The 22568-nt window shown below is 38.9% G+C and overlaps 1 protein-coding gene across 1 annotated transcript in view; it reads right to left on the reverse strand.

The window, feature by feature from the left end:
* CFAP44 (cilia and flagella associated protein 44) overlaps positions 1-22568 on the reverse strand; it is a 137217-nt gene that overhangs the window by 18360 nt on the left and 96289 nt on the right. Inside the window, exons 25-27 of the mRNA XM_060098942.1 lie at positions 15197-15697; positions 8907-9110; positions 7261-7456 (exon numbers count right to left, since the gene is read on the reverse strand). Of these exons, the coding sequence (XP_059954925.1) occupies positions 7261-7456; positions 8907-9110; positions 15197-15697 (901 nt within the window). The remainder of the gene's footprint in view (positions 1-7260; positions 7457-8906; positions 9111-15196; positions 15698-22568) is intronic.

Raw genomic sequence — 22568 nt, forward strand, 5'->3', positions numbered from 1 at the left:
TGGTTAAGAATCCACCTGCCAATGCATGGGACATGGGTTCCAGCCCTGGTCCAGGATGGTCCCACATGCCGCGGAGCAACTAAGCCTGTGCACCACAACTACTGAGACTGCACTGTAGAGCCCACGAGCCACAACTACTGAAGCCCGCATGCCTAGAGCCCATGTTCCGCAACAAGAGAAGTCACCGCAATTAGAAACCCACACACCGCAACAAAGAGTAGCCCCCGCTCACCACAACTAGAGAAAGCCTGCACCCAGCAACAAAGACCCAATGCAGCCAAAAATAATTAATTAATTAATTAATTAATTAAAAAATTAAAATGTCTCTTAAAATGACTACAAGTGATCTGTACCACCTTATGAAATAAATCAGCAAAGTTTAAAATTAGGCTTTAAAATTCTTACATAGATTTCTGTTTTCAAGAAAATGAAGCAGATCTACTTCCCCTATTCCTCCCACTAAATACAGCCCAAACCCCTGGACATTATGTGTAAAACAAACACAAGAAGACTCCAAGAAGTGGAAAGAAGGTGGCAGGCCTACTAATGCACTTTGAACCCTGAGGAACAGCACTGTGGTGAGTTCCTTGGGCCTTTTTTTTTTGCCCTGTATCTCAGAGGTGGATAAGACTAAGAAACCTGAAACACCAACAGGTGCAGATAAAGAAAGGCCCAACCAGAGCATGCTCTCTCTAGCCAAATGACCTCACCATGCTGTCAGTAGAGATTCTGTGGGGAGCTGGGACTCCCATCTGCACACAACAATAGTAAGGAGGTCTCCCTTCCCTCGGGTGAAAAAAAAGGCTGAGTACCTCCACCTGGCAGTAAGGAGGATGCACCCACTCCTTCCTCTGGCAGAACAGTGTTAGAGAAAGCCAAGTAAACCAGAAGATTTAAATAAGATACAGAATCTCATATATAATATGAATGTTTCCAGCTCTCAACTGAAAATCATGCACCATACCAAGAACCAAGAATATCTCCAGGGTCTCCCTGGTGGCACAGTGGTTGAGAATCTGCCTGCTAATGCAGGGGACACAGGTTCGAGCCCTGGTCTGGGAAGATCCCACATGCCACGGAGCAACTAGGCCCGTGAGCCACAACTACTGAGCCTGCGCATCTGAAGCCTGTGCTCTGCAACAAGAGAGGCTGCGATAGTGAGAGGCCTGCGCACCGCGATGAAGAGTGGCCCCCACTCAACACAACTAGAGAAAGCCCTCGCACAGAAACGAAGACCCAACACAGCCAAAAATAAATAAATAAATAAACAAAATTTTAAAAATGCTTTATAAAAAAAAACAAAAAAGAATATCTCCAACTGAATGAGAAAAGACAACCAATAAATGTTAACACTAAGATGACAGAAATGTTAGAATTATTTGACAAAGTACTTTAAACAGGCAAGATAAAAATGCTTCAGTGAGCAATTATGAACACACTTGAAGCAAATGAAAAAATACAATGCCTCAAAGAAATAGTCTCAGCCTATTTGTTTATTTATATAAAGAAGAACTAAATGGAAATTTTAGAACTGAAAAATACAATAATTAGAATAGAAACTAATGGATGGGTTCAACAGCAGAATGGAGGGGACAGAGAAATGAATCAGTGAACTTGAAGACAGAACAGTAGAAAGTAGCCAATTTGAACAACAGAGAGAAAACAAACTGGAAAAACAAACAGAACCCAAACCCCAGAGCCTCAGGGACCTATGGGACCATAATGAAAGGTCTAACATTCATGCCATCAGAGTCGCATGAAGGAGTGAGGAAAAGAGGGGGTCTTTAAAAGGACTTGAAGAAATAATGGCTGAAAACTTCTCAAATTTGGCAAATGACATAAACCTACAGGTAAGTTGAATGAATTCCAAAGAGGATAAATCCAAAAAAAAATCTACACTAAGACTCATCACAGTCAAACTTCTGAAAACTAAAGAGAAAAAAATCTTGAAGGCAAACACAGAAAAGGGGATAAGCAATTTGAATATCAGAGGGTTTCTCATCAGAAACTATGGAGACCAGAAGCAATTGGCACAATATTTTTCAAATGCTGAAAGAAAAGAAATGCCAACCTACAATCCTATACCCAGTGAAAATGTCTTTCAGAAAAAGAGGAGAAATCAAGACATACTCAGATTATAGGAAAATTTTAAAAATTGCCACTAGTATACCTGCCCTAAAAGAAATTCTTTACACAGAAGGGAAATTATTTTTTAAAACAGGAAACTTGGAGCAAAAACATGGATAAATACAATAGGCTTTTCTCTTCCAAGTGTTTAAATTATGTTTGATAATTGAAGGAAAAATTATAACATTGTCTGATATGGTTCTAGATTTATGTAGAGAAATATTTAAGACAACCATATTATAAATAGGGAAGATAAAGAGATGTAAAAGTAGACGAGGATTCTATACTTGACTTAAACTGGTAAAATGATGACACTGGTGGACTGGGATAAATTATGTATATATATTGTATCAATAATATATAGAGCAACCACTAAAAAAAGTATACAAAGAGATACATTAAAAAGTGCTAGAGAAAATTAAAATGGAATTCTAAAAAAAATGTTCAAGTAACCCACAGGAAGGTAGGAAAAAGAACAAAGACAGAAAACAGAGAATAAGAACAAATAAAAAATAAAATGGCAGACTTAAGCCCTAATATATCAAATGTAAGTGGTTCAATATACCAATTAGAAGACAGAGTGGATGAAAAACATTATTTGACCATATGCTGTCTATCAGAAATTCATTTCTAATATAATTATATAGTCAAGTTGAAATTAAAAGGAGGTGGGGGGGGGCTTCCCTGGTGGTGCAGTGGTTGAGAGCCCGCCTGCCGATGCAGGGGACACGGGTTCGTGCCCCAGTCTGGGAAGATCCCACATGCCACAGAGCAGCTAGGCCTGTGAGCCATGGCCACTGAGCCTGCGCGTCCGGAGCCTGTGCTCCACAACGGGAGAGGCCACAACAGTGAGAGGCCCACGTACTGCAAAAAAATAATAATAATAAAAAAAAGGAGGGGAAAGGCATATTATGCAACTATTAATCAAAGCAAAGCAGGACTGGCTATACTAATATAAGACAAATAGACTTCAGAGCAAAGAAAATTACCCAAGACAGAAAAAAACCTTATATAATGATAAAAGTGTCAATCCATCAAGAAGACATAGCAATATTAAATGTGTATTCATAAAACAACAGAGATGTGTGAAGCAAAAACTGACAAAAATGAAAGGAGAAATAGACAAATCCATGATTATATTTGGAGACTTCAACACCCCTTCTCTCAACATTTGATGCAAAAACTATACAGAAAACCAGCAAGGATATAGAAGACCTGAACAGTATAATCAATGAATAGAATCTAACTAACAGTAATAAAATACTTCACACAAACAGCACAATATACATTCTTTGCAAGTGTCCACAGAACATACACCAAGATTGACCATATGTCAGACCATAAAACAAATCTCAACAAATATAAAAGAACTGAAATCATACAAAGTGTGTTCTCTGACCACAATGGAATCAAACTAGAACTCAATAACAGAAGGATAACAGGAAAATCTCAAAACACTTGGACCTACACAACACACTTGTATATAATCGATGGGACCCAGAAGTCACAATGTAAATTTTAAAACTACATTGACCTGAATGGAAATGAAAATGCACCTGAAAATTTGTAGAATACAGCTAAAGCAGTGCTGAGAGAGAAATTATAGTACTAAACTAGAAAAGAGGAAAAATTCTCAAGTCAATGATTTAAGCTCCCACCTCAAAACCTAAAAACAAGAGTACAAAATAAACCCAAAGCAAGCTGAAGGAAGCTAATAGTAAAGACAATAACAGAAATCAATAAAATTGAAAGCAGAAAAATAAAAGAGAAAATCACTTATACAAAGAGCTAATTTGTTCTCAAAAAGATCAACTGAATTGACAAACCTCTAGCAAGACTGAAAAAAAAATAGGAAGATAAGAAACAACTTACCAATATCGAGAATGCAACAGGTGATATTAGTACAGATGCTGCAGATATTAAAGGGATAACAAGGAAATACAATGAACACCTCTATGCACATAAATTTGCTAACTTAGGTGAAATAGACCAATTCCACAAAAAATGCAAATTACCACAACTCACCCAATATAAAATAGATAATTTGAATAGTCCTGTGACTATTAAGAACATTGAAATTCTAATTTTAAAACTACCTTGAAGAAATCCATTGGCCCAAATAGTTTGACTGGAGAACTTTACCAACATTTATAAAGAATTGCCATAAATTCTTTACAATATCTTCCAGAAAAATCAAAAAGGAGAGAAGACTTCCCAATTCACATTTTGAAGCTATTATTCTCCTGATACTAAAACCAAATAAATATAGTACAAAAACAGTACAATGATCCTCATGAATATAGACATAAAATTTCTTAACAAAATATTAGCAAGTAGAATTCAGCAATATATAAAAAGAATTTTACATCACACCAAGGGAGATTTATTTCAGAAATGCTAGTCTGATCTGGTAATCAGTAATCAGCCAATATAATCCACCATCTTAATGGGCTAAAGAAAAAAAAATCACATAATTGTCAATGCAGTAAAGCATCTGATAAAATTCAACACCCATTCATGATAAAAATTCATGAAAAATAGGAACAGAGGGGAACTTCCTGAACTTGATAAAGACTATCTATGAAACACAGGTGTTTCTTAATGGTACAGGTAGCATACTTAATGGTGAAAGATTGAATGCTTTCCTCCTAAAATTGGACTAAGGCAAGGATATCAGCTCTGAGTACTCTATTTCAAGATAGTACTGGATGTTCTAACCAGTGCAATAAAGCAATAAAAGGTAATTGGCATACCGACCAGAAATAAATAAAACTGTCCCTTTTTACAGATAGAAATTCCCAAGGAATCAATCAAAAACCCCTAAAACTAATAAGCAAGGTTATAAGATATAAGATAAACATCTAAAAAGCAATTATATTTCTATATACTAGTATGAATATGTGGACACCAAGATTAAAAGCAATATACCTTTTAAAATTACTCATAAAAAAGGGAAATACTTTGGTGTAAATCTAACAAAACATGAACTTGAATTGTATGTTGAAAACACAATGCTGATGACAAATCAAAGCTTTACATAAATACATACTATGTTCATGCATTGGAAGACTCAACACAGTAAAGATGCAAATTCTCCCCAGATTGATATAGAAGTTTAACACAATTGCTATCAAAATTCCAACAAGATCTTTTGTAGGTTGAGAAAAAACAATTCTAAAATATGGAAATATATAGGAGCTGGAAGAGCTAAAACAATTTTGAAAAAGAAGAATAAACTGGGAGAAATTAGTCTACCTGATTTCAGAACTCAATAGCTACTATAATCAAGACTATAGAATTGGTGGAGAGATAGACACATAAATCAATAGAAGAGAATAGAAAACCCAGATATAGAACCACACAAATAGGCCCAAATGATTTTTGACAAAGATCAAAAGCAATTCAATGGAAGAGAGACAGCCTTTTCAACAAATGGTGCTAGAACAATTGGAGATTCCTAGGAGAAAAAAAAAACCTTGACCAAAGTCTCACATCTTACAAAAAATTAACTCCAAATGGATCACAGACTTAAATGTAAAACATAAAATGATAAAACTTTTAGAAAGAAATAGGAGAAAATCTTTGGGACCTAGGGCTAGGCAAAGAGTTCTCAGACTTGACACCATAACAAGATCCAAAAAGGGAAAAACTCAAGATATACAAACAGCTCATACAACTCAACAACAAAAAATAACCCAATCAATAAATGGTCAGAAAACCTAAATAGACATTTCTCCAAAGAAGAAATACAAATGGCCAATAGGCACATGAAGAGATGCCCAACATCACTAATTATTAAAGAAATGCAAATCAAAGCTACAATGAGGTATCATCTCATACCAGTCAGAATGGCCATCATTAAAACTATATAAATAACAAATGTTGGAGAAGGTGTGAAGAAAAGAGAACTCTCCTACACTCTTGGTGAGAATGTAAGTTGGTACAGCCACTATGAGAATAGTATGGAGGTTCCTCAGAAAACTAAAAATAGAATTACCATATGATCCGGCAATCCCACTCCTGGGCATATATTCAGACAAAACTCTAATCCAGAAAGATACATGCACTCCTATGTTCATAACAGCACTATTCTCAATAGCCAAGACATGGAAACAACCTAAATGTCCATCAACAGATGAATGGAATAAGGAGATGTGGTACATATATACAACAGAATACTACTCAGCCATAAAAAAGAACGAAATAATGCCATCTGCAGCAACATGGATGCAACTAGAGATGATCATACTAAGTGAACTCAGAAAGAGAAAGACAAATACCATATGCTATCACTTACATGTGGAATCTAAAATATGACACAAATGAACCTACCTATGAAACAGAAACAGACTCAGACATAGAGAACAGACTTGTAGTTGCCAAGAGGCGGGGGTTGGGGGCGAGATGGAGTGGGAGATTGGGGTTAGCAGATGTAAGCTATTATATATGGAATGGATAAACAAGTTTGCTATATAGCACAGGGAATGATATTCAGTATCCTATGATAAACCATAATGGAAAAGAATATAAAAAAGTGTATATATGTGTATAACTGAGTCACTTTGCTGTACAGCAGAAATTAACACATTGTAAATCAATTATACTTCAATTTAAAAGATGAAAAAAAATTTTAAGGGAAAAATGGACAAATTGGACATTGACAAAATTCAAAACCATTGCTCTGCAAACTCTGTTAAGGGAATGAAAAGACAAGCTATAGACCAGGAGAAAATATTTGCAAACCACATATCTGACAAAGGACTAGTAGGTGTAATATGTAAAGAACTCTCAAAACTCAACAGTACCAAAGCAAACAATCCTATTCAAACATGGGCAAAGACATGAAGAGACATTTTACCAAAGATATACAGGTGGCAAATAAACATATGAAAAGATGTGCTAGTTAAATGAAACTATCCTATGATACCTTATACCAGACACACACACACACACACACACTCTCTCCAGATGGTTAGAGACCTAAAGGTTTATATCCTCTTATCTGTAACCCCATAGTGCCTCTACATTGTCTATGTTATAGTGAAATAAAAGGGTGTACTATGTCCCTTAGTTATTTCTCTATTTCATGCTAATGAGAAAAAAATAGGATCATACGTAAAAAGAAATACAAACCAGCAACTCCTTCAACCTCCTTTTTCTTCACCCGCTTAATCCTCTTCTTTAGTACTTTCATGAGAAAGTTAGCAAATTTATTGTTTTCTCCAAGGGCTGCTTGGAAACCAGCATAGAGTGCCGTTTCTTGGTCCTGGACCTTGGCAACTTCATTCTTTTTCTCTTCCATCTCTTTAAGAGTTTCATTTATTTTCCACTAAATGAACAAAAAACAAGAACAGATGATAAATAAAATATTTCTGATAAACCAGGTTCAGAGAACAATGTACATTACAATGTAAGGTTACAGCCTACAAACATTTTTTAAGCTTCTTAATAGAAGTTTATATTTCTGATGTTTCTGAATGCAGAGTCATTCACTTATTTGATTAAAATTTTATAATTCTTTTGTAAAAATCAGTTAAGTTCAGAATCAGATAAGATCGATTCTTTAACGTTTAACTTCCTCAAGAAATTAAATTAGGTAAATTGAAATTTTTACTGATATGTGGATATCAGCTAGTATTTTTCCATGTATGGTCTCAAAAAAGTTTTTTTCATATCAATACAACATAACTAAAACAAAAAGGCACATCTGCTCTTAGTGAAACTGATATACCTAAAAACTGACGTCACTACTGAGTATGTATTATCTAATACAATCCTTCTTCTTTTAAGACAAAGATAGATGGTCTAATTAAGCTCTTTAAATTTAACATATATGTAACAAATAAACTCAATTTCCTGTGCTACTCAATTATTTATTACTCTGAAACTAGCTATAATATTTAAGAAATTTACCAACTTCTTTTCCAAGTATGTTCATTCATAAGGATAATATATAATCAAAACTCAACTTCACATGATAGCTACTGACAACAAAAACAGACTTTTTTTTTTTTTTTTTTTTTTTTTGCGGTATGCGGGCCTCTCACTGTTGTGGCCTCCCCCGTTGCGGAGCACAGGCTCCGGACGCGCAGGCTCCGGACGCACAGGCTCAGCGGCCATGGCTCACGGGCCCAGCCGCTCCGCGGCATATGGGATCCTCCCAGACTGGGGCACGAACCCGTATCCCCTGCATCGGCAGGCGGACTCTCAACCACTTGCGCCACCAGGGAGGCCCCAAAAACAGACTTTTAATTTTGAAATCCATAGGTAAACTAAACATAAGGGTCACTTTTTATTTATTTATTATTATTATTTTTTGCGGTATGCAGGCCTCTCACTGTTGTGGCCTCTCTCGTTGCAGAGCACAGGCTCCGGACACGCAGGCTCAGCGGCCACAGCTCACGGGCCCAGCCGCTCCGCAGCACGTGGGATCTTCCCGGACCGGGGCACGAACCCGTGTCCCCTGCATTGGCAGGCGGACTCTCAACCACTGCGCCACCTGGGAAGCCCAAGGGTCACTTTTGAAAAATTTATTTCCTACCTTACAAAATATCAGATCAAATTCATTAAAAAGTATGATTCACTTCTCCCTGAGCACGGCTACCCAAAACAGAGAGCAAACAGGAATAACGGGGAAAAGGAGGAGGAAGAGAAGACAAGAAAGAGATGTGGACTAGAACAAGGGGGGAAATTAAGTTGAGAAGAAGAAAGAAAAGAAGAATCAAGTCCCCTCCATAACGAAGGCTGTAGCCAGCTAGCACTCTTCTGCCCATTCATACTTGCATGTCCTGTTCCTCTTTGTCTAATGAATTAACACGCTCTTGAAGTATGTTCTCCTGTTTCTCAAAATTCTTCAGGAGAAGCATTTCTTGAAATAATGTGACATGGTGCAGGTCAGATAATTTCATCTGAGTATCTAGTTTCAGTTTCTGATGTCTCAGGAGACGGAGTTCTGCATCAAAAGTGACAATCAGTTCTTTGATCTGAGGTGGAAAAAGATTTGAGGGTATGTTAGAAGTTTAAAACAGGAACGTGCATTTTAAAAACTATCCAACAATACTGATTTGTTTGGGTAAAAGCATTTTCTTATTATGCCCTTATTATGGATGGAGAATTACAAGGGTGGGTGGGTGGGGCACACGGGTGTGTATACAGTCTCATAATTTAATTTATGTACATTTAATACCATTGATGAACTGGTTTATTAAGTGGTAGGAATTCTGTAACTGCAGTCCTTCGAGCTGTTTCTTCACCATTGATTAAGCCATTGATCAAGAATGTCCTTCTTGCTGGTTTAAATCAGAGACTGTGAGCTCTTTGTGGGTAGTATTGTGTCTGTCTCCACTCTATCCCCATGGTATCTCTACACTGCCCTTCACACAGTAAGCACTAAAAAAATATTTTCCTCACCTTCTTATTTTGAAAAGTTTCAAATCTACAGAACAGTAAATATTTTTAAATAGATAAATATAATTGTGGAGCCATAAGAAACCTGTTCAGTCTTCTTGGTTTATTTACAGATGAAGAAATCGAGACTAAAAGTGACTTCCCTGAGATCAAATTTGTTACAGAGCTTGGATAAGAACCCAAATATCAGGTTTCCCTGGTGGCACAGTGGTTGAGAATCTGCCTGCCAATGCAGAGGACACGGGTTCGAGCTCTGGTCTGGGAAGATCCCACATGCCATGGAGCAACTAGGCCCGTGAGCCACAACTACTGAGCCTGCACATCTGGAGCCTGTGCTCCACAACAAGAGAGGCCGCGATAGTGAGAGGCCCGCGCACCGTGAATGAAGAGTGGTCCCTGCCTGCCGCAACTAGAGAAAGCCCTCGTACAGAAACAAAGACCCAACACAGACAAAAATAAAAAATAAAATTAAAAAAAAAGAACCCAAATATCTCATGTCCTGGTCTAGACTTTATTCCACTGCGATTTCAAATGATTTTAAATCCTCAGTTTTACTTTGATTTTGACACAGTGTCTCCCTTGCCCCATCCCAAAGGAGATGAAGAGATCAACAGAGAGCCCAAAGGGCTGATTCTCCCAATGAAACTAGTACACCAGGAAAAAGGCAAACCATTCCATGTTTTTCATTAGGCTGTACTTGAATGGGGAGCCTCGACTATCAAATGCCTATAATGAGTGTGGGCTCAGCCTGGGGCTGAGAAAGAGGAAGATATCTGTGGGTTTGGGTCTGTGAAACTGCTGGAGAATTTGAGAGAGCTAAAAAAAAACAAAAACAAAAAACCCCAACAAACCAAGGAGAAGAAAAATTAAACTTCTAATGTATGACTGTAGACTAAGTGGGTTCCACTTTAATCCTTGTTCAACAAATTTGAATTATTTTTAAATTTCTTTGGAGGAAGCACTATGTTTTCTTCAGTGCAACACCATTCTGCAACTATACCACATAGGTGTCCAAGGTTGTAAGGGTTATGCTTGTTTTATTCTCACTACCCCTCATAGCCTGTAAGATTTATAGGATAGAGAACATGTATGACTTGACAATTGTTTCATCCCTACTACCTAGCTAGCACTGTTTCTGCACATAGAATGTCCAATAAACATTTGTTAAATTAATAGATAAAATTAAATCAATCAAAACTTTTTACTGAATATCTACTATATGTCTGGCATTGTCCTAGACACTTCAGGGGAATTCTAGAATTGTATAATCTAATGAAACAGAGACTAAAAAAAAATAGAAAAAAAATCAATGAAACTAAAGCTGGTTCTTTGAAAAGATAAACAAAATGGATAAACCTTTATCCAAACTCACCAAGAAAAAAAGGGAGAGGGCCCAAATGAATAAAATCAGAAATGAAAAAGGGAAGTTAAAACTGACACCACAGAAATACAAAAGGTCATAGGAGACTACTACTAACAGCTATATAACAACAAAATGGAAAACCTAGAAGAAATGGACAAATTCTTAGAAATGTACCATCTCCCAAAACGAAACCAGGAAGAAATAGAAAATATGAACAAACCAATTACCAGTACTGAAATTGAATCAGTGATTTTAAAAACTCCCAACTAACAAAAGTCCAGGACCAGAGAGCTTCACAGATGAATTCTACCAAACATTTAGAGAAGTGTTAACAGCTAACCTTCTAAAACTATTCCAAAAAATTGCAGAGGAAAGAACACTTCCAAACTCATTCTATGAGTCCAGTATCACCCTGATACCAAAACCAGGCAAAGATATCACACAAAAAAGAACATTACAGGCCAATGTCACTGATGAACATACATGCAAAAGTCCTTAACAAAATATTAGCAAACTGATTCTAACAATACATTAAATAATCATACAGTATGATCAAGTGGGATTTATTCCAAGGATGCAAGGATAATTCAATATCCACAAATCAATGTGATACACCACATTAACAAATTGAAAAATAAAAAACATGATTATCTCAATAGGTGCAGAAAAACTTTTGACAAAATTCAACATCCATTTACGATAAAAACTCTCCAGAAAGTGAGCATAGAGGGAACATACCTCAACATAATAAAGGCCATGTATGACAAACCCATAGCAAACACATTATTGACTGGGGGATTTTTGCAGAAACTAATGCCTGTGTCCATAATATGCCTCTGGTTAAAAATGTATTAAAGGTGAAAAGCTAAAAGCATTTCCTCTAGGATCAGGAAGAGGACAAGGATGCCCACTATTGCCTCTTTTATTCAACACAGTATTGGAAGTCCTACCCACAGCAATCAGACAAGAAAAAGAAATAAAAGGAATCTAAATTGGAAAAGAAGAAGCAAAACTGTCCTTGTTTGCAGATGACATGATACATAGAAAATCCTAAAGACACCACCAGAAAAATACTAGAGCTCATCAATGAATTTAGTAAAGTTGCAGGATATAAAATTAATATACAGAAATCTGTTTCATTTCTATACACTAACAAGGGACTAGCAGAAAGAGAAATTAAGGAAACAATCCCATTTACCATCACATCAAAGAGAATAAAATACCTAGAAATAAATCTACCTGGGGAGGTAAAAGACCTATACTCAGAAAACTATAAGAAACTGATAAAAGAAATTGAAGATCACACAAACAGATGGCAAGATATACTGTGTTCTTGGACTGGAAGAAGCAATATTGTTAAAATTACCATACTACCCAAGGCAATCTATAGATTCAATGCAATCCCTTCAAAATACCAATAACATTTTTCACAGAACTAGAACAAAAAAATTTTTGTGTGAAAACACAAAAGACCTCAAATAGCCAAAATAATCTCAAGTAAGAAAAACAGAGCTGGAGGAATTATGCTCCTTGACTTCAAGGCCATACTACAAAGCTACAATGATCAAAACAGTATGATACTGGCACAAAAACAGACACATCAATCAGTGAAACAGAATAGAGAGCCCAGAAATAAACTCATGCACCTATGGTCAATTAATCTATGACATAGGAAGCAAAAATATACAATGGAGAAAAGACAGACCCTTCAATAAGTGGTTCTGAGAAAACAGGACAGCTACATGTAAAAGAATAAACTTAGAACATCCTCTAACACCATACACAAAAATAAACTCAAAATGGATTAAAGACCTAAATGTAAGTCTGGGAAACCATAAAATTCCTGGAGGAAAACATAAGCAGAACATTCTTTGACACAAATCGTAGCAATATTTTTTTGGATATGTCTCCTAAAGCAAACAAAAGCAAAAATAAACAAATGGGACCTAATTAAACTTAAAAGCTTTCAGACAGCAAAGGGAACCGTCAACAAAATGAAAAGACAATCTACTGAATGGGAGAAAATATCGGCAAATGATATGACTGACAAGGGGTTAATATCCAATATATATAAACAGCTCATACAATTCAACATCAAAAAACAAACAAACAAACAATCTGATTAAAAAATGGGCAGAAGACCTGAATAGACGTTTTTCCAAAGAAGAAACGCAGGTGGCCAAAAGGAACATGAAAAGATGCTCAACATAGCCAATCATTAGGGAAATGCAAATCAAAACCACAATGAGATAATCACCTCACACCTGCCAGAATGGCTATCATTAAAACACACACACACACACACACACATACACACACAAATAACAAATTTTGGCTAGAATGTGGAGAACAGGGAACACTCACACACTGTTGTTGGGAACGTAAATTGGTGTAGCCCTGTGGAAAACAGTAAGGAGGTTTCTCAAAAAACTAAAAATAGAACTACCTTATGACCTAGCAATTCCACTCCTGGGTATATATCCAGAAAAACAAAAAACACTAATTCAAAAAGATATGTGCACCCCAATGTTCATAGCAGCATCATTTACAAGATATTGCAAAGATATGGAAGAAACCTAGGTGTCCGTCAACAGATGAATGGAAAAATATGTGGTACATATATACAATGGAATATTACTCAGTCATAAAAAAGAATGAAAATTTGCCATTTGCAACAACATGGATGGACCTGGGGGATATTTTGGGTAGTGAAATAAGTCATCCAGGTTAAGACAAATATTATATGTTAGTAGTTATATGTGGAATCTAAAAAAATAAAACAAACTAGTGAATATAACAATAAAGAAAGAGACTCACAGATATAGAGAACAAACTAGTGGTTATCAGTGGGGAGAGGGAAGGAGGGAGGAACAATATAAGGGTAGGGGATTAACAGGTACAAACTATTATGTATAAAATGAGCTGTAGTGAACTAACACACCATTGTAAAGCAATTATACTCCAATAAAGATGTTAAAAAAATAAGCTACAATGATATATTGTACAACACAGCATACTTTATAATAATTACAAATGGAGTATAACCTTTAAAAATTGTAGATCACTATATTATACATGTGTAACGTGTAATATTGTACATCAACTATACTTCAATTAAAAATTGTAGGGCCTCCCTGGTGGCGCAGTGGTTAAGAGTCCGCCTGCCGATGCAGGGGATACGGGTTCGTGCCCCGGTCTGGGAGGATCCCATATGCCGCGGAGCGGCTGGGCCCGTGAGCCATGGCCGCTGGGCCTGCGCGTCCGGAGCCTGTGCTCCGCAACGGGAGAGGCCACAACAGTGAGAGGCCCACATACCGCAAAAAGAAAAAAAAAAAAAATTGTATAATTTGTAAGACAAAACTAACACATATAAAACAGCAAGAAAAATAAGTACAAAACCTAAGGTGCTGATTATAAGTGCAAATAGAGTTTAGAAGAAAGGAGAGTATGTAGTGTGGGCAGAAGATTCTGGAGAGGGTTTGGAAGTGAGCTGAGTTTTGAATGATGACAACTTTGGAAGAAGTCATTGTAGGCAGAAGGAAATAGCAAAGAAAAAAGCACAGATATGAAACTCAGAAGTGGGGTGGTAAGTGGGGAGAAACAGGAAGAGTGAGAAAACAGCACTGGAAGAAGTAGAGATAATGGGTGAAGAATAAGGTTGGGGAGTAATAGGTGCTGCTTTCAGACACACTGAGGAAGGGGACTCTATACGGCTGGCAGGAGGGAACTTCCATCCAGGAAAGGACCTTTTCCTTCCATATTCAGAACACCTCGTGCACACAACTGGCCCCAGCCTGGTCCTGATTTTCCTACAAATAAAAATATTTGCCAGTCCAGCTCCAGAACAATTCTGAAGCTAGTCATTACCATGAACACTCTCACTAAAGGGGCAAATCACACATTAGAGAAAGAGCAGGGGGTGAAAAGCAGAGGGTGCCCCATTTTCACTGGAAGGTTTTTAGTTATGCTCCATCCATCATCTGAAGGCTGCTCCATCACTTCTTCTTTACCGTGACTTTAGTTAGATACCAATTAACATGGATTTGTCCTTAATTCTTAGCTTTCCAAAAAGAAAAAAGTTGAAAAGCTCCAAAGTTCTGGGCAGAGCACAATGATTTTCAGAAGACCAGGGATGGGGAGAAAGCCAAGGCATCAGTGAGTTGTGGGCTGGTCAGGGTTTGGGGAAGATTAATGTAGAGAAATTAAAAATAATTTTAATTATTTTTAATTAAATTATAATTTAATTTTAATTATCCTGCTCTTCTCTTTCAGCTTTAAATAAGCAGTCTCATTTCTTACCCTGTTGATCAAATACTGTTGCATGTACAAGTGTTTAATCTCATCCCTTTTCATAATCTCCAGCTCCACTTCAGTTGGATCTGTTCTTTCAAATTCCATGAACTTTGGAATATCTAGATTGAACACTGATGCTTTTGATGATCTAGACAATGAATCACGTGTCGTCAAATCCCCATCCTTTCCAGAAGAGAGTCTGAGGAAGCTTCCAGCTGAGCCTGCAGACGCTGCCTTTTCCACTTGAGGGGCCATTTCAGCCTGATTTTTCATCTGCTGCTGCTTAAAAGCTAGGAGGCTTTCCTCATCATACTGAAATCTCTTTTCTGGAACTTCTTCTGGGTGTATCTGAGGGATTTGGGGAATGGGGATGTGCTTGGATACGTGAAGAGTCGACTGAATGTTCTTCAGTTCTTGCACCAGGCACTGTATTTCCTCGATGACAGCCACTTTAAGGTCTCGAAGAGAGACAATGCACTTGTTCATGTGCATTTTCTTTGAATAGGCCTGATAAAAAGAACAGGAAGAAAGCAAAATGACAACCTGCTCCCAAAGGGCAGCTTGAAATACAATTTGCTTTTGTCCCTTGACTGGAATGCCTAGCAAAAATTCAAGATAAAAATTTATCTGATGATTCCTGTTCACTACTAAGTTATTTTCTCTAGTTTTTAGGCTTTTCCCCATTTCACCTCTCCATAATGGGAAGACAGTCTGGATGTGACCTCTGGTGTCCCCCAGCTGGCTTGTAGGGCTGAGTTCCCCCATCCTCCTTCCACCACTCAATGGAAGTCCTTCCTGAGCCCTGTACTCAGCCAGATCCCAGGGAGGGGGAGGCCATTCTTTGGTCAGGAGCACACAGACCGTCCTTCCCTGATGAAAACTCAAATCCTATTGGCTTAGACTCACTTAGGGTTGCCCACCTCGGGCCACTTTAGCCTGCTGTCATTCTGTATTTTGGCCACATTCTTTCTGTTACTCCTGTGCAGGCAAGGTCACGATCCTGAATTCCAGTACCACATCACACTAAGAGGTTCCTGGACTCTTCCTTGGTTCCTTCTCCACTCATCCGAGCCCACCAATGCCCCTGCCTGCAGTCACAGGTGCCAAACAGGCCCACTGCTCCCTCACTGCCAGCTCTCTCCCCAGGCTGTGTTTCCTAAATGCCCTGACCAGAGCCTCCAGTCACATGCAACCCTGCTCCTGGTGTGCAGTTAGGCAACTAGACGGCCCAAAGGCTGTTAAGAGTAACTTTGCATAAATATACAGGTTAAGAAAAATAAAAGACCGAAAGACACTTCTTCAACTCGTCTTACAAAACTTACCTGTATATTTACTATCTACTGTAACAAGATAGAGGAGATGTTTTACATACCTAAGAAAAAACCTTTAAAGCATTAAGGTTTAAACTCAAAATCCAGCCCTTGGGTGAGTGGGGGACCACTTCTGAAGTACCTGGAGGACTGAGAATTAAGCGGAGAACAAACCCAAACCAGCCTGGTGGCTGTAAGGCCTACCTCTTTTAGGAGCCCAATTTACATACCAAGCCTCTCTTTCTAATTTTCCAAATACCACACACCTAAACACTAGCCACGGACAGGAGAGGTGGGGGAGGAGGAGTGGGGGGGAATGTATAATACACGACTTCTAAAATGCTTGATACTTTTCAGTGACTTTGAACTTAACCATGATAAGAATGACTGTTTATTGACTTTCACCATTACTTTAACCCTATGAAGAAGACTAGACATGTCTTGTCTTACTGTTGTTCATTGGTAGTAATACCTTTTTTTTTTAAACAGACAATACAACTGAGGCTTAGGGAGAGTTACATGACTAGCCAAGTTCATATAACTATTAAGTGGCAGAGATTGGAACGGAACTCTGATCTTCTGATTGGTAGAATTGTGTGCTCTGCATTATTTAATGCTGTCATTTTAATAAAATAGATTTCAGTACAATGCAGTTCCATTCAAGACATCACACCTGTCCATCACCTCTACCTGGGCTATAAAATTTCAGGTGGGATGACTGGCAAATTGTGATCAAAAGAACATTTCTCTATGACAGTGGATGAAACATGATAGTTGAAACAAGAATTGCCTTAGACAAACAGCTAGAAAAACAATCCAAACGGTCACAAATAAAATGTTCAAAATGTCTATTTGATCAGAAAGTTATAGTTATGAGCTATGAAAATTTACTTGTGGCTATGAATTGCCATACCAGGATCTCTGTAGTGCTGGCATGTACAGCATCTTTGCTGAAATAGAAAAAGACACTCCTTCCTCAAGACACTTTGCACTTCCATTTGTCAGAAAATTATAAAATATTCAAACATGCTATATCTGTGGTATGATTGGCACTCTTTTCAATGTGATGCCTTGAAATAGGCAACCTGCACAGCCATACTAGGTGGCCATATACGAAATTCTCCTCAAAATGGTAGCTCAGATGCCTTCTGAGCCTCTAAATGTGAAAAGTCACTTGTCAATTCAAAGCAAGGAATTACTATAACAGGGAGAGGAAACTTTAGGATGAAAACAGGTATGAGAAATCAGGATGATTAGAAGCAGTTTGGGGAAATGCAGAGAGAATCAAACAGGAATATATTAATTGCTCAGTACTGAGTCACCTACAAAAGTTTGAAAGTCCTTCAAACAAAGGCTAAATACAGTGGTTTATTTTCCTAAGTCTTGGTGGTCCACAGCAGCCAAAAACAATAGCCAACAAGAATGTGTTTGAATTTCAGAGATTCAAAGTTCATAAAATATAATGCCTTCACTCATGAAACTGGTATTGAACCAAGTAATTAATTTGAAGGCTGGTTCTGCCATGTTAACTAAATAGTCATGAATAAATCTCTTATCTTTGGGACTCAATTTCCTCATTTGTAAAAAGGGGCATTATTCTAAATAATCATGAAGGCCTTTTCCAATTCTAAATTTATACGACTATATATCTTTATGGACCAGCTAACAAAATGGGTGGTTTCAGCAGAATTCAACTAAAACAAGAAAATCCAGAATTCCGGGGAAGATGGCTGAAGAGTAAGACGTGGAGATCACCTTCCTCCCCACAGATACACCAGAAATACAGCTACAGGTGGAACAACTCCTACAGAACACCTACTGTATGCTGGCAGAAGACCTCAGACCTCCCAAAAGGCAAGAAACTCCCCACGTACCTAGGTAGGGCAAAGCGGAGAGATTCCCGCACAGAGGATCGGTGCCAACCGTAACTCACCAGCCCAAGAGGCTTGTCTGCTCTCCCACCAGGGCGGGCGGCGCTGGGAGCTGAGGCTCGGACTTCAGTCGGAGCGCAGGGAGAGGACTGGGGTTGGCGGCGTGAACACAGCCTGAAGGGGCTAATGCACCACAGCTACCTGGGAGGGAGTCCGGGAAAAAGTTTGGACCTGCCGAAGATGCAAAAGACTTTTTCTTCCCTCTTTGTTTCCTGGTGCACGAGGAGAGGGGATTAAGAGCGCTGCTTGGAGGAGCTCCAGAGACGGGTGCGAGCCGCGGCTGAAAGCGTGGACCCCAGAGACGGGCGTGGGACGCTGGGGCTGCTGCCGCCGCCACGAGGCCTGTGTGCGAGCGCAGGTCACTGTCCACGCCCCCCTTCCAGGGAGTCTGTGAAGCCCGTCACTGCCGGGGTCCCAGGATGCAGGGACAGCTTTCCTGGGAGAACGCACAGCGTGCCTTGGGCTGGTACAATGTCACGCCGGCCTCTGCCGCTGCAGGCTCCACCCGCACTCCTTGTCCCTCCCTGCCCCCCGGCCTGAGTGAACCAGAGTCCCGGAAGCAGCTGCTCCTTTAACCCTGTCCTGTCTGAGTGAAGAACAGACGCCCTCCGGCAACCTACACGGAGAGGTGGGGCCAAATCCAAAGCTGAGACCCGGGAGCTGTGAGAACAAAGAAGAGAAAGGGAAATCTCTCCCAGCAGCCTCAGAAGCAGTGGATTAAAGCTCCACAATCAACTTGATGTACCCTGCATCTGTGGAATACATGAATAGACAATGAATCATCCCAAATTGAGGAGCCAGGAGTCAGTGCTGTGCCTCCGAGGTGGGAGAGCCAACTTCAGGACACTGGTCCACAAGAGACCACCCAGCTCCACATAATATCAACGGTGAAAATCTTCCAGAGATCTCCATCTCAACACCAGCACCCAGCTTCACTAAACGACCAGCAAGCTACAGTGCTGGACACCCTATGCCAAACAACTAGCAAGACAGGAACACGTCACCCATTAGCAGAGAGGCTGCCTAAAATCATAAAAAGTCCACAGACACCCGAAAATACACCACCAGACGTGGACCTGTCCACCAGAAAGACAAGATCCAGCCTCATCCACCAGAACACAGGCACTAGTCCCCTCCACCAGGAAGCCTACACAACCCACTGAACCAACCTTAGCCACTGGGGACAGACACCAAAAACAATGGGAACTATGAACCTGCAGCCTGCAAAAAAGAGACCCCAAACACAGTAAGATAAGCAAAATGAGAAGACAGAAAAACACACAGCAGGGGAAGGAGCAAGATAAAAACCCACCAGACCTAACAAATGAAGAGGAAATAGGCAGTCTACCTGAAAAAGAATTCAGAATAATGATAGTAAAGATGATCAAAGATTCTATTTCCAAGATCCAAAATCTTGGAAATAGAATAGACAAAATGCAAGAAACAGTTAACAAGGACCTAGAAGAACTAAAGATGAATCAAGCAGCGATTAAAAACACAATAAATGAAATGAAAAATACTCTAGATGGGATCAATAGCAGAATAACTGAGGCAGAAGAACGGATAAGTGAGGTGGAAGATAAAATAGTGGAAATAACTGATGCAGAGCAAAATAAAGAAAAAACAATGAAAAGAACAGAGGACAGTCTCAGAGACCTCTGGGACAACATTAAACACACCAACATTTGAATTATAGGGGTTCTAGAAGAAGAAGAGAAAAAGAAAGGGACTGAGAAAATATTTGAAGAGATTATAGTTGAAAACTTCCCTAATATAGGAAAGGAAATAGTTAATCAAGTCCAGGAGGCACAGAGAGTCCCATACAGAATAAATCCAAGGAGAAATATGCCAAGACACATACTAATCAAACTGTCAAAAATTAAACACAAAGAAATCATACTAAAAGCAGCAAGGGAAAAACAATAAATAACACACAATGGAATCCCGATCAGGTTAACAACTGATCTCTCAGCAGAAACTCTACAAGCCAGAAGGGAGTGGCAGGACATAATTAAAGTGATGAAAGAGAAAAACCTGCAACCAAGACTACTCTACCCAGCAAGGATCTCATTCAGATTTGATGGAGAAATTAAAACCTTTACAGACAAGCAAAAGCTGAGAGAGTTCAGCACCACCAAACCAGCTTTACAACAAATGCTAAAGGAACTTCTCTAGGCAAGAAACACAACAGAAGGAAAAGACCTACAATAACGAACCCAAAGCAATTAAGGAAATGGGAATAGGAACATACATATCAATAATTACCTTAAATGTAAATGGACTAAATGCTCCCACCAAAAGACACAGATTGGCTGAATGGATACAAAAACAAGACCCATATATATGCTGTCTACAAGAGACCCATTTCAGACCTAGAGACACATACAGATTGAAAGTAAGGGGATGGAAAAAGATATTCCATGCAAATGGAAACCAAAAGAAAGCTGGAGTAGCAATTCTCATATCAGACAAAATAGACTTTAAAATAAAGACTACTAGAAGAGACAAAGAAGGACACTACATAATGATAAAGGGATCGATCCAAGAAGAAGATATAACAATTGTAAATATTTATGCACCCAACATAGGAGCACCTCAATACATAAGGCAAATACTAACAGCCATAAAAGGGGAAATCGACAGTAACACACTCATAGTAGGGGACTTTAACACCCCACTTTCACCAATGGACAGATCATCCAAAATGAAAATAAATAAGGAAACACAAGCTTTAAATGATACATTAAACAAGATGGACTTAATTGATATTTATAGGACATTCCATCCAAAAACAACAGAATACACATTTTTCTCAAGTGCTCATGGAACATTCTCCAGGATAGATCATATCTTGGGTCACAAATCAAGCCTTGATAAATTTAAGAAAATTGAAATTGTATCAAGTATCTTTTCTGACCACAATGCTATGAGACTAGACATCAATTACAGGAAAAGATCTGTAAAAAATACAAACACATGGAGGCGAAACAATACACTACTCAATAACGAAGTGATTACTGAAGAAATCAAAGAGGAAATAAAAAAATACCTAGAAACAAATGACAATGGAGACACGACGACCCAAAACCTATGGGACACAGCAAAAGCAGTTCTAAGGGGGAAGTTTATAGCAATACAATCCCACCTTAAGAAACAGGAAATGGGCTTCCCTGGTGGCGCAGTGGTTGAGAGTCCGCCTGCCGATGCAGGGGACACGGGTTCGTGCCCCGGTCTGGGAAGATCCCACATGCCGCGGAGCGGCTGGGCCCGTGAGCCATGGCTGCTGAGCCTGCGCGTCCGGAGCCTGTGCTCCGCAACGGGAGAGGCCACAACAGTGAGAGGCCCGCGTATCGCAAAAAAAAAAAAAAAAAAAGAAACAGGAAACATCTTGAGTAAACAACCTGACCCTGCACCTAAAGCAATTAGAGAAAGAAGAACAAAAAACCCCCAAATTTAGCAGAAGGAAAGAAATCATAAAGATCAGATCAGAAATATATGAAAAAGAAATGAAGGAAACGACAGCAAAGATCAATAAAACTAAAAGCTGGTTCTTTGAGAAGATAAACAAAATTGATAAACCATTAGCCAGACTCATCAAGAAAAAAAGGGAGGGGTTCCCTGGTGGCACAGTGGTTGGGAGTCCGCCTGCCGATGCAGGGGATACGGGTTTGTGCCCCGGTCCGGGGGGATCCCACATGCCGCAGAGCAGCTGGGCCCGTGAGCCATGGCCACTGAGCCTGTGCGTCCAGAGCCTGTGCTCCGCAACGGGAGAGGCCACAGCAGTGAGAGGCCTGCGTACTGCCAAAAAAAAAAAAAAAAAAAAAAAAGAAAAAAAGGAAGAAGACTCAAATCAATAGAATTAGAAAGGAGAAGTAACAACTGACACTGCAGAAATACAAAAGATCATGAGAGATTACTACAAGCAACTCTATGCCAATAAAATGGACAACCTGGAAGAAATGGACAAATTCTTAGAAATGCACAACCTGCCAAGACTGAATCAGGAAGAAATAGAAAATATGAACAGACCAATCACAAGCACTGAAATTAAAACTGTGATAAAAAATCTTCCAACAAACAAAAGCCCAGGACCAGATGGTTTCACAGGCGAATTCTATCAAGCATTTAGAGAAGAGC

Source organism: Mesoplodon densirostris, chromosome 5 (assembly GCF_025265405.1).
Source record: "Mesoplodon densirostris isolate mMesDen1 chromosome 5, mMesDen1 primary haplotype, whole genome shotgun sequence".
NCBI classification, from domain to species: Eukaryota; Metazoa; Chordata; class Mammalia; order Artiodactyla; family Ziphiidae; genus Mesoplodon; species Mesoplodon densirostris.